The sequence below is a fragment of the Exophiala viscosa genome (genome assembly GCF_022695815.1).
Source record: "Exophiala viscosa unplaced genomic scaffold EDD37scaffold_1, whole genome shotgun sequence".
Lineage (NCBI taxonomy): Eukaryota > Fungi > Ascomycota > Eurotiomycetes > Chaetothyriales > Herpotrichiellaceae > Exophiala > Exophiala viscosa.
The window spans coordinates 3,837,898-3,853,608 of NW_026944353.1; the positions used below are offsets into that span (position 1 = coordinate 3,837,898).

Sequence of the window (15,711 nt, forward strand, 5' to 3'; positions counted from 1 at the left end):
CAGAGCACCAAAGGTCGAGCTATGGGCTGGCAAAGCACCTCACGTGGCGACGATCCCACCGTGGAGTCTGTGTACTAGTGGTAGTGCAGTCGGCTGGATATAGAAATGGAGGTGAGGTGTTTCTTTCTGAGGCAAGGTGTTGACTCCTTGATGGGAATGTTGGCGGCAGGGGGAGATTGCTCGAGTTTGAAGTCGTTGTGGCGCCGAGGGCCACACTGGCCCTGATTGGCTGCTCTTGAACCACATCTTTTCTTCTACCTCTAACAGCAATTTGTGCTTGTAGCGGTTCACTTCTGTAAGTTACTTCGAACCCAGCACAGAGGCATGAGCTCCTTCTTTGAAAGTGCAATACCAGACTCAATGAACCTGAATCATGTTGAGAAAATCTCTTTGCACTCCTGTCTAATCTTCTATAGCGAAGTGTGACCTGAGCAAACGAAATGAGAAAACTAACCATTAACCGACAAATGCACTATGGGTATACTCCTGGTAGCAGAAGGCCGACCATGAACACCGTGCTTTTTTGCGCTTGATCTTCCATATCCATTTCCAACGTAACCCTTATTAAGAAGGTGACGCCCAAAGCTTGTGCACATTTCATGAAGTCATTAGTAACAATCATCTGTTCCAACACCATTCTCCCCAGATCATCACAACCCATGGCGCTGGAGGTCTCCACTCGCCGCTGCCGGTCAGAGGCAACAGCGCCTGTTCAGTGTTTACACGCTGTCTCCATTCACTCCACCATTGGCATGACCACGCTGCGCGGAAGTGCCAACAGTGAAGGGATCTTTCGGACGCACATTTTCACTGCTGATCTTTCCCAGCTCATCTGTTTCTCGCTTTCCACTGGGCGGACTGGGAGCCGCATTGGAGTCTTCTTTCACGTCAGCTGTGCTCGTATCGACTTTCTTGATGACCCTCTTGAATGGTCGTCTGGCTTTGGGCTTGTCCTCTGGACTGGATGGGAACTCTCCATTTGCCGTTGTCTTGGTAGACCTGGAAGCATCTCCTTCAAATGTGCCATTGACCCCACCTTCGCCCGGGGTTGTTGCAGGACTGGAGCCGCTAGCTGCAGCCAAGGCCATTCTGGTGTTGTTGAGGTATTCATCAAGCATGGCTTTCAACGCTTGCTGTCGTACTGGCTTCGCAAGATAGTCGTTCATGCCAGCTTCTAAGCATTTCTCTCTGTCACCACGGATCGCCGAAGCTGTCATGGCAATGATGAGGACTTGATGAACATTTGGGTCGGGGTCGGCCCTGATCGCCTTGGTCGCTTCGTAGCCGTCAAGGACGGGCATCTGCACATCCATGAGTACCAGGTGGAAAGGGTTGCCCTCTTTACTCTTGGCCTTGAGTGCCTCATAAGCTAGCTTTCCATCTTCGTAAGCTTCACACTTCAGACCAAGTTTGTTGACAAACGAGATAGCAATCTTTCTGTTGATTTGGTTATCCTCGGCAATGCAAACGCGCAAGTCTTCCCGCGGGATCCTGCTCAAATCGTAAAGGTTGATCTTCTTCCCCTCGCTTTCAGGACTGGTTGCCTGGGACCAATTAGCCATTGGGTCGGGATCCTTGGCGGAAATCTTGATTTCGTTAGGCACGCTGCTGTCCTTCGGTGCTTTCTGGAATGTCAGGGTGAAGAAGACGTTTGTTCCCACGCCTGGCGTCGATTCGATCCAAATCTTGCCGCCAAGCACGTTCTCGATCATGGCTTTGCAGATGCTCAAGCCTAAGCCGCTACCGCCATAAGATCGTGCAGTCGAAGAATCGGCCTGTGAAAATGGCTGAAACAGACGAGCAAGCTGTTCCTGCGTAATGCCGATGCCGGTGTCAGCGACCGAACAGGTGATCTTGACTTTGTCTCGGGTCTCTGCGTTTTTGCGTGCTCTCACAGTGATGGTACCTTTCGCTGTGAACTTGTATGCATTACTGAGCAGGTTCATAAAGATCTGATGCAATCGTACTGGATCTCCCAAGACCAAGCCGTCATCAATCTGAAGATCTTCGATAGTCTGCAAGCCGTGTTCCTGGTTGGTATAGGCAAGGGCCCGCACTACCTCGGTGATGGTCTCCTTCAGGTTTAGTGGCACTGTGAACATCTGCATCTTTCCAGCTTCAAGCTTGGAGAAGTCCAGAATATCGTTGATCACGGTCAGCAACGTGTCCGCACAGACTCGAATGCTATCCGCGTATTGTTCTTGCTCTTTGTTCAAAGGTGTCCCTTTCAACAGCTCGGACATGCCGATAACACCATTGAGAGGTGTTCGCAGTTCGTGACTGACATTGGCCAGGAATATAGACTTCGCTCTTGCCGCCTCTTCCTTCAACTTGACATTATGCATGGCCTCTGCTTCTGCTTTCTTGGCCTTGGCTTCAGCCTCTCGTGCGGCCACCAGAGCGCGTTTCTGCGATTCGACCATGCTGGCATTCGCCGCGCTCACTTTACGGACCTTTCTGTAAAGGAGAGCATTTCCAAGGGAAATTGCAACCTGATTAGTCAAAAGGTTGAGCACGATCATGTTGCGTTGCGTAAAAGCATTTGGACGACCCTCTAGATGGATGACTCCCATCAAGTGATCGGCTTGGATGATGGGGATTGCAATGATGGAACGTCCTGCAGGATTCCTCGCCAAATAAGCGTCACCTACATTAGAGAAACGATCGTCCTCCAACACATTCTGGACGAAAACGGTCTCCTTGGTGCGGAGTAAGTAATGAGTGATTTGCTGAGCGGCCTGATCGTCGACTTCAGAAAACGGTATACCATCCGGATAAGTCTTAACACCGGTCTCATGGTCCGCGCTCGCGGCGACACACCAGCCCGAATCTTCGGAGTCGATCACAATGGCGCAGAATTCAGCCTGCCCTCCAACTGATTCGAGAATGACTGAGATCATCTTCGAAAGTAGATTATTGATCTGTAATTCAGAGCTTATAACTCGAGAGAACTCAAGAATTGAGGTGAGATCCAGGATGTCAAGTCCAAGACCTGGCACATCCTGCGATGCTTGGTTTGTCGTTGTTCCCTTCGGCTGCACCCACGCATTTGTGTATGCGCGCTTGTCTTGCGTGTGGGTTTCCTCGGCGATGGACAGTGCATGTAGATCTTCTGTTTGGGTGGTTGCTTCCATGGTACGTGAGGTGGTGGCTGTCTTCATCAGCCATTCGTGCCTGTCCAAAAGCTGCTTCGCCTTGCCAGCAGCATTGATCCTGTTCCAAGCAGTGATGGCTTCCTGGATCATGACCTTGCCTGCCCTCTTCGCTCCACGTGCAAGGAGAAACTCTGCTTGCATTTCGATTGCCAATGCCTCCTCTAGGGCGAAGCCGTGTACTTGACAATGGTCGATAGCTGCCTCGAGACTAGAAATGATGCTTTCGTATTTGTGCGTAGCCTCAGCGATTGCGGCCTCCAGGATATGGGACCAGGCGAAATAATTGACGTCGTTCACCTTGCCCCATGTGTCAATCTCCCGTTTCAAGCTTTTTGCCTTTTCGATGTAAGGAGCACGCTCTTCCTCGGGTTTCTCCCTCGCAACAGCCATCAAAGACAGCCCAACGTAGAATCGTGTCCCAAAAGCAGGCCTGTTCGACCACAACTCATCGAGAGTTGTGTCCAGCAGTTTCGTACCAATTTCAATCACGTAATCGTGGTATCCCAGGATGTGATAGGCCACGAATGACATTGCATGGTAGATGTCCTGAGGACGGTTAGCATTCGAGGCCCACACGGCACATTCTGCGAGCCACTTCTTCTTGTCGTGTTGCTCATCGTCCATTACTGTCTCGACACTCCCAATCCCAGTTTTGCCTTGCAAGGCACGGGCAACCTGTCTGGTGGCCGTCAGAAGAGTACCGCCTCGGCGGTCGTTCTCCCATTCCTCGAACTCTTCCGGTCCATAATTGCAGAAAGCCTCGACCTCTGCGAGATCCTGTCCGGCCCAGAACCTTGACACAGCCATCACACCAATATTGAGAATGCTCACGAACCGGTCGCCGGACGACAAGGAATACTCGAGTGCATTGTCCAAAATGGGCAGCAGATTGCGGATTGGTGTCTGAAAATGGCCGATGAACAACGTAAATAGGGTCCAGCCTCTACCACGCGTCCAGGAATCATCGAAATGGGTGTAATACTGGTGCCCGATCTCGCCGTACAGCAGTCCCAACTCGATGTCTTTGAATCGGCCAATCGCTGCGGCTCCCAACATTGTGAAACCTAGCCCAGCTTGTATCATGACACCCCGGTCCAAGACAGTATTGACATACTCAATAACCAGCTGGTACCATAGCAATGCATCGGACCAGTATAGTGAACCCAAAGCTTCACTCAGGACCGTACCTAATGCGATGACGCTCTTGTCATTGCTCAATGGTCTTGAAACAAGTTCTTCCTGGTCCATTTCTCGTATCCGGTATTCCAGTTTCTTGAACTCGATATCACACTGCTCCCAAGATTGTTTCGGCATTGGCAGGCCAAGCTCCACCAAGCATTCCCGTTGGGAGTCAAAAGCTGCAAGGAACTGGCCTCGATGTGACAGGATCCTGCCTTTCAAGATATATGACCTGGTCTTATCCGCAGAGCAGCGCGCATGCCTGAAAGTGTCCTCCAGAAGTGCTAATGCCTCGTCTGTTTCACCCTGGAGATACATGATCTCGGCGCAATTAACGAGTAGTTGAAGGGTCTCGTCATAGAAGACATCCGAGTCATCCGTGTTCCATTTGTCATCTTGCAACAGCTTTATTGCAGACCTGTAATACCACAACCCAGTAGGCTTTGCTCCAGATTCGAGTGCTTTCTGCGCTCCTCGCCACAGCACATCTCGGTGACGCATCCGTGCTGGAACCCTTTCCTTGATGATGTCTGACGCCATACAAATATGTCGTGCCAAGGAATACAGATTGAACCTGCATTGACTGAGATAGTCCATCATGGTCTGAGCAATGATGAAATGCATTTTGGTAGTGTTTTGACACTCCCGCATGTCATTCGCCGCTTTTAAGTACCGTGCATGTGTGAATTTGAACTCGTCATCGCTTTGACTAGGCGTCACAATATAGATGTTGACCAATTGTTGTAGACCACTCACACAATCAGCCTCGGAGAGGTTGAACATCTTCGCACGTTTTGGGCAGGTCGCATCATGTTCCTGATCTCGCCCCGAGCTGTAGAAATGTTGTCCTGTCATGATAGTTTGAATTAGCTTGAACGAGAATGTCGTCCCAATTAGAGACGCCCAGGCAAGGATTGATCTTGCGGCTGGAGGTAATTCCTGAAGGCGCCCTATCAAGTATTGATTGTCGGTGCAGCCTTCTGAGCTGAACTCATTGAAGACTCTGTCCAGATCGAATTGCCAGCCCGATTCCTTCCAATCATACCACAGACAATTACGCTGATAGCAAGTCTGGAGGATGTCTTTCATCAAGAATGGGTTGCCCTCAGACTTTGCGTGGACCACTGCTGCCAACGGAATCACGGTCTCCACGGACTGGGACATAGTGGTAGCAACGTACTCAAATACATGCCTCTCCCGAAGGTTAGCAAGTTCAATCTTGCTTGTCGAATCAAGCTCCAGAATCTTCGAAGTCAATTCGGGAATTTGACCATCATCGACACGGCTAGACAACAATAGGACAATAGGAACCTTCGCCTTTATGATGTGCATCAGCAAGTCGACGGACTCCGGATCTGCTGCTTGCAAATCATCCAAGCAAAGGCAGATCAGTTTTCCGGTACATATGGTCCGCAAGACGTCCATGTAGGTATTGATCAATCGAATAGACTTGGTGTTTGACGGACCGCGAAGGAAGTCATTGGCATCCCAGGCTCCAGGATTCGATTGTCCGGGATTAGCTTTTGGACCACTGTCCACAGTAGGAACCTCGGTATTGACGCTCTGGTTTGTGCCGTCATTCTTTGTCAGGAGCTTTTTGGACAACACTGTAACATCGAGCAGGGTTGCAGGTAGGTCCAGCATGGAATGCAGGATAGGCCAAATAGGAGTGACATGCGCTCGAAGGTGTTCATGGTATGGTGTATTGACATCCTTCTCTGAAAAGATCTGTCTGAACAGGCTGCCCATCACTTTGATCAATGGCTCGAAAGGTGAAGGACGCGCTCTATCAAATCTTGCTAGAGCGAAATAGCCATGACGGCGAATCGAGGGTTGTACGGCTTTGATGAGGGCGGTCTTCCCGACTCCAGATGCGCCTACGATTGTGATGACCTCGGTCTTGCTTCGCCGTTTGTACTTGTGGCTGTTTCTCCGGCGGGTCATCATACCCGGTAGGGTGTCAGTTGCTGGTTGTATCCCACCAGATAGATTGCTGTCTCGATCCGACAACAGATCAAGGGGCGTACCACGAGAATCTCGAGCGCGTCTTCCCAGCGGGTTCGTCTTACTGCCGTAGGAGGGTGTAAATACTGGACCATCCTGGCCGATAGTCGTAGAATTACTGCGGGATTCCCTAAAACCGAATGAGCTGGATGAGTCGGAGCCTTCTCCCGGCTCCCCTCCGTCTGGCCGACCGTCAGAGACTGAAGAATTGGACGCAGCATTCAAAAGGCCCTGCTGCGATGGCGAGGGGCGCACGGCGCCGGAGATCTGACGTTTGTGGGCTTTGTCGATGATCTTCGTGATCTTTTCAATCTCGGCGTCTCGTCCAAACTGCTTCGTCGGCAGAATAAAGAAAGAAGACACGTCCCGCAGTCCAACCTTGTACTTCGTGATCTTTTCCTGGTCTCCCTCGCCCAACAACTTCTGGATTTGTAACAAATCATATTTCAACCCAGAGATTGAGTGGTAGCGCTCGTCCATCTGTTTCTGGGTCATTCGGGCGATAATGTGTGCAACGGCATCGGGAATGTCCATGCGAATTGCGCTGACCATGGGCACACGGTGTGTTAGAACCTTCTGGACAATGTCAATTGGCGTATCTGCATCGTACGCCGGCTGTCCAGTCAACAAGGTCCAGAATAGGATTCCAAGGCTGTAAATGTCTGTTCGGCTATCAGGGTCTGCAGGCAAGCGTCCTGTCTGTTCTGGAGCGATGAATTGTAGCTTGTTCTTGACACCAATCTCGCGACTCAACGTTGCCCATGAATCACTCGAAAGAACGTTGTCGAAGGCCCGAGGGCCGTTTCCACCATTTACGATCTTCACGGAGTTTCGTTCGCGGTTCCAGTGGAAACTGTCACCTCGAATTTCGCCATGGACCAGGTTGGCACCATGATGGAGTAACTCGAGTGCCTCAGCTGCACCAATGGCGAAGTCCAAGAAGGCTTGAAGAGCAATGCGCTCGCCGGGAGTGCTGTCAGAGTTGTGACCTTGGTGATTAAGACCGTAGAAGGCCGGCCCGAAGTCCAGTAGTTCGCGCAGGTAGTTCTTCCCAGGAGTTTCGTATATGGCAACAACCAAGGGTTGTTCATCACCCGGTAATGTGGGCAGCCTATGGATTTCTAACGGTCTGACAGTGTGTTCACAATTGGGGTCGCATGCTGTCATGATTGTGTGATTATACTGGAACTCCCTTTCGAGACGCAGCACATGAGTGCTGATGCGGGCAATGACCGGCTGCCATATTGTGTCATGTTCATCCCGGGATGATGCATTCTCGCTGTCGGTTGAGGCACCACTTATGCTACTCCAGTGATGATGTCTGAGGGAAGGACGGTGAGGGTCGAGTTTAGGGGAACTTCTGCTAGAACCGGAGAGGGCGGAAAGGGTCGTCAAGGTACTCTGGGACGCTCGAGGGTTGATACCATCAGGATTGTGGAGGAGACCGGTAACATGCCTGCGTCAATGCCACCACGAGGTCAGTTTATGCTCGGTACAGCTGCTATTCAAGGTCAGGACGTACCAATGATCGTAACTCGAATGGAATGGTTGGAACTGTACTGTAGTTAGCCACGGTTCTTCGGATCGTTGTCATGTAATCTTACCGAACGATCCCAGGTATAGTTGGGGATTTGTGCAAGTCGCTCATAGAGTCTGGCCGGCGGGAGTGGGAGATCGTCGCCCAAGATGTCGTCCATCTTTCCTACCGATGAGGTGACGTCTTAGGCCGTCATGTCATGTTTGCCGAGCGCATTCCGAGACAATAGCCAGCAGCGACAAACAGACAAGGTTGTTGAAGGGTTTGAGAGGGAAACCGGTGGAGGAAAGAGGAGTTGCGGTTAAGATGTGAACGGGGTTCATTTGGGATCGACTCGTCAAAACGAGGTACGAATAAGGCGGCCGCAGAAAGGTTGTTCTGTAAGGTAGCGATGCGAAATGTGGTTGAGATGAATCAGCAGATCCAGGCGCAGTCTGGCGGCATTTTCCTTCAAGGGTTTCCTTCCAAAGCTTCCACAACGGCGTTTAACCACCAATGATAGTCATCCTTGCAAGCCGTTGATATTCAGGGTCCTTGGGGCATTTCCCCTCCCCACTAAGCGAACGGTCAGGGGAGCTCTTCCTGACCTTGAAAGCACATGCAAGCGATCACAAGGAACTACGAATGTATTGCCCAGACTGGTTCGGTGCCTGGCCGTTTTGACGGTATTTATTTCGATCATGATTACGGATTCTCATAGTTATTTGACAGCACAATGTACTCGGGCCTTGGTGGCAGGATTATTTGTTGTCGATACACCGGGTGACATCCATGTCAGCTCTTGCTTCATTATTTGACATCATCGTCGTGGTGTCTCAGCCTCGCAACTCCGTGTCACATCCAGCCAGCATCAGTTTCCATTTCAACATGAATTCCATTTCATTCACCGGTCACATGAATTGCCCGGTCGATGTAAGATGACAATGGCCGGTGCGCATGACTCTTGCCAAATCCTCCGCGCCGACAAGGTCGCGGTCATTTGCGTGGTGATTGGGGACTCTTGCATGCAAGGTCTACAGCGGCCAGACATGCATTCCAGCTGCAATAAAAATGATTGTCTGCAGCACCAACCTTCCACAAAAGGGTGCTGCTGCTGCGTCATTCCTCATGGGTGGCGTGATCTGAGATTGGGTGGGCGAAACAGTGGTAACAGAGGATTGACTGCTTTCAGTCCCCACTGGGGCACTTTCCATACTGGTCGTCACATTCACCATCGAGCTGCTAACGTCGCTGCTGCTCAAGCCGGAAGTGGCAGAGGGTGGAGTCAGCGCTAGCATCGACGAGGTGTAGGAGGTGATTGTCAGTGGACTTCCGACTGCACTCGCTGGTATGGCCGATCCTACTCCTGTGCTTGTGAATGGCGTGGGCAAGGCTAGACTTGAAGTATTGGGCTCTGCTCCTGTGTCTCCTTGGTAGATGTTTCCCATTTGTCCATTTGCCAACTCGTACTCTCCAGTGATGAGGTTTGCGTGGTCTCCTGCAGGAGTTGTATAATTTCCTGTGGTGACCGAGCCATAGGAGCCATCAACGAAATAGTAGTTTGTGGTAAAGTGGTCCTAAGTTCATTCTGTTAGCCTGGTAGGGCGTTGGTGGAAGGGAGGGACATACCCAACAGCAGGGGATGTTGTAGCTGAGCACGAGAATGCAGAGAGTGTTGGATGCACCTGGTCCACGTCAGACTCTTCCCAAGGCGTTCCTCGTGTCAGTGTCACTTGTTCAAACACTCACAGCAAAGTGTAGCCACTCCCTGTCTTGCTTCGTGTGCTGAAGCAGCAGTGGAAGATCCGTTGGTTTGTGCCGGCTGAGGATTGACAGTCTCAATGAGGTTGAGATAGAGCCTAGCAAGACCAGGTCCAATAGGGGGGATGTCCCGAATCGAAGCACCTTGAGGTGAACAGAGTGCATAGTCTGAGCTGCATGATTGACGGGATTCAAGAGTACCCATGCACAAGTGAACGTGGGACAGCAACAGCGCAACAAGGAAGAAGGGGGTGGATGCTTTCATGTTTACCACAATAGATCGACTCAGCTGTTTGTCAATAGTCTGCCTCAAACTGTGAGGACAATTTCATCGAGATGAGTGGAATGAACATTAGATGCCGCAGCCAAATGTTGTGAAGAGTGTGTGACACTTGCGAAGCAGTGAACATGAAAACTCAACTCACTCGAAGACTTGACGGAAGGCACGAAAGAACAAACCACTCGTCTTGGTCCTTCCACAATTCTGCCACCTCCTCGAGGTTCTTCGTGATCATCTTCTCAGCACCCTTATATCTCTCCAAGTTTTCACTGCCCCCTAAATCTCGGTACTCTTCTCTCTCCTCCGGTTGTTCAGTCTGTGTTTCTTGGCCAACTTTCCCGAAGTCGCCTTGCTGTGATGATCTTCTGCATGCCTGATAGCAGCCCTGCAATTCAACTTCGACATTTCTAGATGTCATCACGATGCGTTTCAGAGCGAGCCATATCAAAAGAGAATTGTCCACGCAGATCCTTCTTGTGCAATCTCGCTGTGTTCTTCGTGGACAATAGTTGCAGAAGTGTGCTGATCGCATCACACCATCGCGATTCGTCCAGAGACAGTTCGACTTTCACGACTGGTTTGTGACCCCGCCTATCAATCCCCGACTTCACTAATGAGAAGATCCTCCGAGACCTAATCAGCAGCAGATCCTCCGCACTGACCGGACGTTGGTTCGAACACAGGGAAAATGAAGATGGCAACTGCCGCTGACAGGGGACGGGGAACAAGCAATGACGACAATGTTACCCTGGTCGTACCCCGTGCCCAACGGTCTTGTGTACCTTTGAAGGTACTATGCGGCTCTGCCCTGAGCAAATTCCCGATGACCCGCTGTCTGTCATATCTGCGACAAGTCATTGCTCGGGCCAACGAGAAAGATGGGGACGACGGTGACAGGCAGTCGGGGCCGGGGCAACCTAGGCATACTTTTTGATGGGGCTTACTGTTTCATGATAGTTTCTGAAGCTGATCAAGCTTAACGGTACCGATTATCGTTTTAACTTCCTCCCATAGCATCCGGTAACCTACGCACACTTCAGAAGACCTCCGTGTTGCGTATTGCATGCGGCGTGAGTGTTGAGGTAATTTTCTTACGTTATTATGTTACAGCCTCGTCACTTTAGACTCCAAGGATCGACCGCTACCCAGAGCCGCACGAAACCCGGGTTGAGAATGGAGCACAGCCTCCCCTGAATATCTGGGGCTTCAAGACCCCACTTCTGTCAGTCAAGTTGGCTGCAAGAGGATGCGTTATTACGTGCTGGCAGATCCCGCTTCATTGGGCTGACCAAGGCATATGGGGACCTCCGCTGAACTGATCGTCGTTGCCAATTCCGCTTCATGGGCAGACCACAGCAATGGAGCCTCACGATCAGTGTGAGAGGACGAAATCTACGACAATCAGTTGTTGTCCTAACTGCGATTCTACCTTTTCGCCAGTGACATTTGATCCCGAGTCTAGGGTCGATTGGCATATCTTCGGGACTGACCCTTCGAGCTGAGACGAACATCAGCACGGTCGCAACACTGTCCCAGAGAACTATATAAACCGTGCTTCAGCTCCTGTTCTGGCTTCTCCTCCGCCATCATCAGCTTCATCAGTCACTCGTTCAACAGTTTGCTCAACACCCAGCTTCTCTTCAGACACTTCCACATTCTCTGATATCCCAAAGCAGTCTATAGCCCATCAACAAACATCAAGATGCGTCCATCGGCGGTCCTTGCAACCCTTTTGCTCAGTGCTTCGGCTCTGGCCATCCCTCTCACCAAGAACAATGGTATGTCTGCACTGTCTCCGACCACTTGCAAGCATACCCACCATAAGATACAGGTGCCAAACTCAGCAGCGCTCTTGAGGCGCTCAAGCGAGACGTGGCTGCGGTCGAAGGCATGATGATCAAAGAGCGCCAGGTCGACTTGGACCCGGTCACCGATCTTCTCGGCGATATCCTTAGTGACGTAACGAGCCTCCTGTCCGGTCTTCCAAGCACGCTCGACAAGGTTGAGACGACCCTCAACGGTATTGTCAGTGGTGCAGTGACCGATGTTACCGGCATCGTGTCCGAATTGACCAGCATTCTCACCCAACTGGAGTCCATCGTCAGCGGTGTGACTTCTTCAGTGTCGCTTACCAGTGTTTCCAGCGACTTGAGCAGCGTTATCGCCCAGGTTGAGTCGCTCCTCAGCACCGCCGAGGGCCTCACCACCACCGTCGACACCAGTGGTCTTGTCTCAGACGTCGAATCCGTCCTTCAGTCAATCTTGACGGAACTCAACAGCCTCGCATCTACTGCCACCTCTGCCGTTAGGGTTTAAGCATCTTATGCTTGCGCATGACAACGAGATGGTCAAGCCAATGGCCTAGCCTTTGATGAACAGGCTGCAACCTTGGCTCTTTAGTTTGGGAAATACTGTTTTGTCAGCGGAGTTTCTCATCGGGTTCTTTTCTGCGGAGTCAGGGAGCAATCGAAGGCGCGTTGCTTAAGGGCACGCTTCATCAAGTGCCTTGCTAGTCGAAAGGGTTGATGGAAGCTTGGGATCCCATTCCGATGTGACTGCGATAACACATCAAGTCACCAGAAGTGTAGTTCATAGTTCATTTTAATCAACAGTTGACAGTAAAAGACTTGCAACTCCCGTCCAACTTGCCATAGAGGCTGATGTGTGTCTTACAAAACACCATAGTGCATTGATGAGTTGGGTGCACTGCATCTCATCAATTGAACAATCCCGACGACTTACTCACGGATGATACCAGCTGCGCCTCGACTAGTCGTAAGCACGAGCATATCATTGATCGCCACAATCAGTGACTCTTTTTCTACAAAGTATATGCGCTGATAGGCTCCTCATTCATCACAATTGTTCTGTCGCAGCCCAAGACCCACATCGCGAATGCTCAGCAGCGATCACTCGATAGTTTCGGAAAGCTCTTTAGCTTGCCACTGTTTGTTGTGAGACAGTCAGATAGAGCGGCGTTTACCAGGACTGATTGTGACGCTCAATCTGCTGCTCATCTTGATTGATGACTTCGTCAGCCCAGTCTCCGCCATGGCCGCCCTCTGCAGAATCGAACTCGTCGTGAGCAGCAGCTCCGTATCCTCCTGGTGGTGGATTGAAGCCGTTGAAAGCATTTTCGTCCTTGTGATCAACTGGAGTTGTTGCGTCTCTATCGAGCACGATACCAGAGTCGAAGCCGAAGGGCTTGTTTTCGTCCGAACGGGGAGGGTCTGCATCCCAGCCGCCCCCGGCACTGACACTCTGAGCAGCGTTGTCCCAACCACCAACAGCGGCAGTAGTAGGAGCACTATTCTCCCAGTCATTTCCACCAGCAGGAGCAGGAGCAGCAGCATTGTCCCAGTCACCACCGCCTGTGGTAGCTGGTGCGGCGTTGTCCCACCCGCCTCCACCACCACCGGACGAAAAGTCCCCAGTATTTCCAAATGCCTCTGCTTCTTTCGCTTTCTTCTTTTCCTCCCATTTCTTACGCACTTCCTGCTCGTTTCGCTCACACCAGTCGTGCAGGTCACGGTCAAGCTTGGGGATCTCTTGTCTCAAGACGTCAAGGAATATCATGTCTTCAGGGGTCTCTTCTTCGTCGAGCTTGGCAGTCCACCATCCCCAGAAAACACTGGCGGCGGCGACTTCGCGGAGTGAAGTGCTGCAGGTATCTAGGGTCGGGGACTTGTAGAACCATTCAACTTCGTCCCAGGTCATGAGCACTTTGCGGGCAATGCCTTGCATGCGCTTGAGGAGGCCATCACCAAGGTCGCGTCCAGGTATGCCGAGGTATGTCGCTGTGACGATGATGTTGGCGTAAGACTTGAAGAGCGCAGGGACGCTGTCATCAAGCTAAAGTATGTCATTAGCCACGATCTTCAGGTTGGGGGGTGATGCAGGTTCAAACTTACTTCCTTGTATTTGACGGTGCTCTGTTCAGCGATGCATTCTTTGATCCAAGCCAAGGTTTCCTTGTGGGCAGTCAAATCGCCGCCTGTGATGGTGAAAGATTTGCTGTTGTAGTCCATGAGGTCGTGGCGGATACGGTCACAGAAGATCATGGCCGCATCTCGAGGGAATTTGCCGTCCACGAGCTGTGACGGCGCAGACTTGATAGGCTTGTAGAAGATGGAGATGGTTGGGTCGGGCTTGATACTGTGAGGTGTGAGTTCAAGGTAATGTTGTGGGTGAGACATTGATACTCACGTTGCTAGTTTAGCTGGGGGAATGCGAGGACCACGGTCTTCGCGAGGCGCGGGAGGAGCACCAGCTTCTTCCATGGTAGATGATCGTGGAGTGGGCAAGGTCAATCGGAAGAGCAGAATGAGATAGTATTGGCTTGTGTGCGAGATGCGGGTGTTACACACAAGCTGGAAGCGTCGAGGCGACTTCTGTCTGCTAGACCCAAGGAAGTACTTCTTTGGTTTGTTATGTGGGTGAGGCAGAATAGCAGTTGTGGTCAGAAAGGGCGTCAGTTATATGGGCAACGCGGAAAGTTTGCTCTCGTGGCGTCCGACTGCCTTCATTGTATTAATTTCTGTGTTTTGGGGAAGTTTCATATGATTCATCGCAAGCAACACAATTCATCAGGGTTGATCAAACGTTCCCGACGATGGCATCTTTTCATCAGCAACAACACAGGTCCAATTCAGGCTTTGCTCAGCGAGAGGGTGTCGACACAAGCACAAAAAGTCTCGGAACTTGACAAAACATCATTATCTTTCATAACGGGAACGTTGACGATTGCTTGGTGTTCTGAATGCGGATCCCTTGTACTCAACGACAGGGCCAGGGTTTGGGCTTTCTTGTCTTTGTTTGCAAAGTGCTTCTTGCGGAAATCAGGCTGAGACGGCAATCAGAGGCAGCATCATCAAGCCAACGGGGTGCGAACAGAGCATGAGAGCTGCGAAGAGCCGGATGGACATCAATCAATGCTGGTTTTCATTTGTTGCAATCGAATCAGTCTTGCAACCCAAGGAATAGTCATACCACCAGCGCCAGGATATACGCATCGCTCATAACCACCACTGTAGACCTCGACGCTCACTCTTATGCATTTATTTCTTTCCACTCTTCTTAATTCCCTGTTGACCAGCGTTCATGGGTCCCTTGCCTTTTGCCTTCTCGGCCATTTCCTTTCGCGCTTTAGCATCTAGGAATATCGATCAGCAAAAGTTCACAGCCTTTGAATTGTCCGCTATACGCACCTGCGGCTTGCTTGGCCTTGTACGCGATCTCATCTTCGTCCTCTTCCTTCTTCTCCTTCTTTGGTGCCTTCAAAGGCTTGGCTTTGCCGCCTTTTTGAAGTTAGAGCTGATTTGCGATTTGACAGTTTAGGCCAAATTACCTTCACGACTTGCACCGCCCATGATGACTATGGCGTTTGAAGAAGAGGTGGATGAGAGCAGGTAAGTTGTCTAATGAGGTTGAAGGCTGAAAGATCTGGCGCAAGAGGACATAAATGAAAGAAATGTCAGATCGGTTGCCCGCAGCCTCGAATGACATTTGCCTCGCCAATTGGTCTTGGCCGCCGCTGGAAGGCTAATCCCGGCCAGATCCTAAGGCTTCACATGCATTTTTTTTATTGCTCTCCTGGTGGCTTGTAATATGGTCTAACGTCCGGTCCGCTCATATGTGCATGTTTCGTACAGAACTCTCAAACTGCCCCTACCGGCACTACTTCATGGACACAATGGTGCTTCTCAGTCAATGGCTCCGCGAACATCAAGGGCGGTGAAGGCTGCCTTCGAATCTGGTTGGCTCCTCTCACCCATTGCCGATTAATGGATGAAGCTGCTACGTTCCTCGAGGACTGT

The 15,711-nt window shown here is 51.0% G+C and overlaps 5 protein-coding genes across 5 annotated transcripts; 1 reads left to right on the forward strand and 4 right to left on the reverse strand.

The window, feature by feature from the left end:
• Positions 1–303: 303 nt before the first annotated feature.
• EDD37DRAFT_618086 (hpt sensor hybrid histidine kinase) lies at positions 304–8,273 on the reverse strand. Its single transcript, XM_062815784.1, has 3 exons — positions 7,943–8,273; positions 7,861–7,892; positions 304–7,794 (listed from the first exon to the last, which is right to left on the reverse strand). Exons 1-3 carry the CDS (start codon positions 8,033–8,035, stop codon positions 720–722), a joined length of 7,200 nt encoding a protein of 2,399 aa, XP_062675781.1. The 5' UTR covers positions 8,036–8,273; the 3' UTR covers positions 304–719.
• Positions 8,274–8,722: 449 nt separating this feature from the next.
• Positions 8,723–10,231, reverse strand: EDD37DRAFT_74389 (uncharacterized protein). Its single transcript, XM_062820226.1, has 3 exons — positions 9,604–10,231; positions 9,484–9,539; positions 8,723–9,431 (listed from the first exon to the last, which is right to left on the reverse strand). The coding sequence occupies exons 1-3, from the start codon at positions 9,878–9,880 to the stop codon at positions 8,889–8,891; spliced, it is 876 nt and encodes a 291-aa protein (XP_062675782.1). The 5' UTR covers positions 9,881–10,231; the 3' UTR covers positions 8,723–8,888.
• A 1,271-nt stretch (positions 10,232–11,502) lies between these two features.
• EDD37DRAFT_74462 (uncharacterized protein) lies at positions 11,503–12,543 on the forward strand. Its single transcript, XM_062820227.1, has 2 exons — positions 11,503–11,673; positions 11,727–12,543. The coding sequence occupies exons 1-2, from the start codon at positions 11,598–11,600 to the stop codon at positions 12,209–12,211; spliced, it is 561 nt and encodes a 186-aa protein (XP_062675783.1). The 5' UTR covers positions 11,503–11,597; the 3' UTR covers positions 12,212–12,543.
• A 331-nt stretch (positions 12,544–12,874) lies between these two features.
• EDD37DRAFT_604767 (uncharacterized protein) lies at positions 12,875–14,175 on the reverse strand (the record flags this gene model as incomplete). The annotated part of the gene is made up of 3 exons (XM_062814770.1): positions 12,875–13,747; positions 13,807–14,050; positions 14,102–14,175. 3 exons carry the CDS (start codon positions 14,173–14,175, stop codon positions 12,875–12,877), a joined length of 1,191 nt encoding a protein of 396 aa, XP_062675784.1.
• Positions 14,176–14,952: 777 nt separating this feature from the next.
• EDD37DRAFT_645631 (translation machinery associated TMA7) lies at positions 14,953–15,264 on the reverse strand (the record flags this gene model as incomplete). Its single annotated transcript, XM_062817648.1, has 3 exons — positions 14,953–15,047; positions 15,103–15,192; positions 15,243–15,264. The coding sequence occupies 3 exons, from the start codon at positions 15,262–15,264 to the stop codon at positions 14,953–14,955; spliced, it is 207 nt and encodes a 68-aa protein (XP_062675785.1).
• Positions 15,265–15,711: the final 447 nt, after the last annotated feature.

Coding starts and splice junctions, on each gene's coding strand:
- EDD37DRAFT_618086 (XM_062815784.1), bottom strand. CDS start 8,035: ATGGACGACATCTTGGGCGACGATCTCCCACTCCCGCCGGCCAGACTC. Junction 7,893..7,942: donor ACTATACCTGGGATCGTTCG/GTAAGATTACAT, acceptor ACTACAGTACAG/TTCCAACCATTCCATTCGAG. Junction 7,795..7,860: donor CATTCGAGTTACGATCATTG/GTACGTCCTGAC, acceptor GCATTGACGCAG/GCATGTTACCGGTCTCCTCC.
- EDD37DRAFT_74389 (XM_062820226.1), bottom strand. CDS start 9,880: ATGAAAGCATCCACCCCCTTCTTCCTTGTTGCGCTGTTGCTGTCCCAC. Junction 9,540..9,603: donor GGGAGTGGCTACACTTTGCT/GTGAGTGTTTGA, acceptor GACGTGGACCAG/GTGCATCCAACACTCTCTGC. Junction 9,432..9,483: donor ACAACATCCCCTGCTGTTGG/GTATGTCCCTCC, acceptor GAATGAACTTAG/GACCACTTTACCACAAACTA.
- EDD37DRAFT_74462 (XM_062820227.1), top strand. CDS start 11,598: ATGCGTCCATCGGCGGTCCTTGCAACCCTTTTGCTCAGTGCTTCGGCT. Junction 11,674..11,726: donor CCCTCTCACCAAGAACAATG/GTATGTCTGCAC, acceptor CATAAGATACAG/GTGCCAAACTCAGCAGCGCT.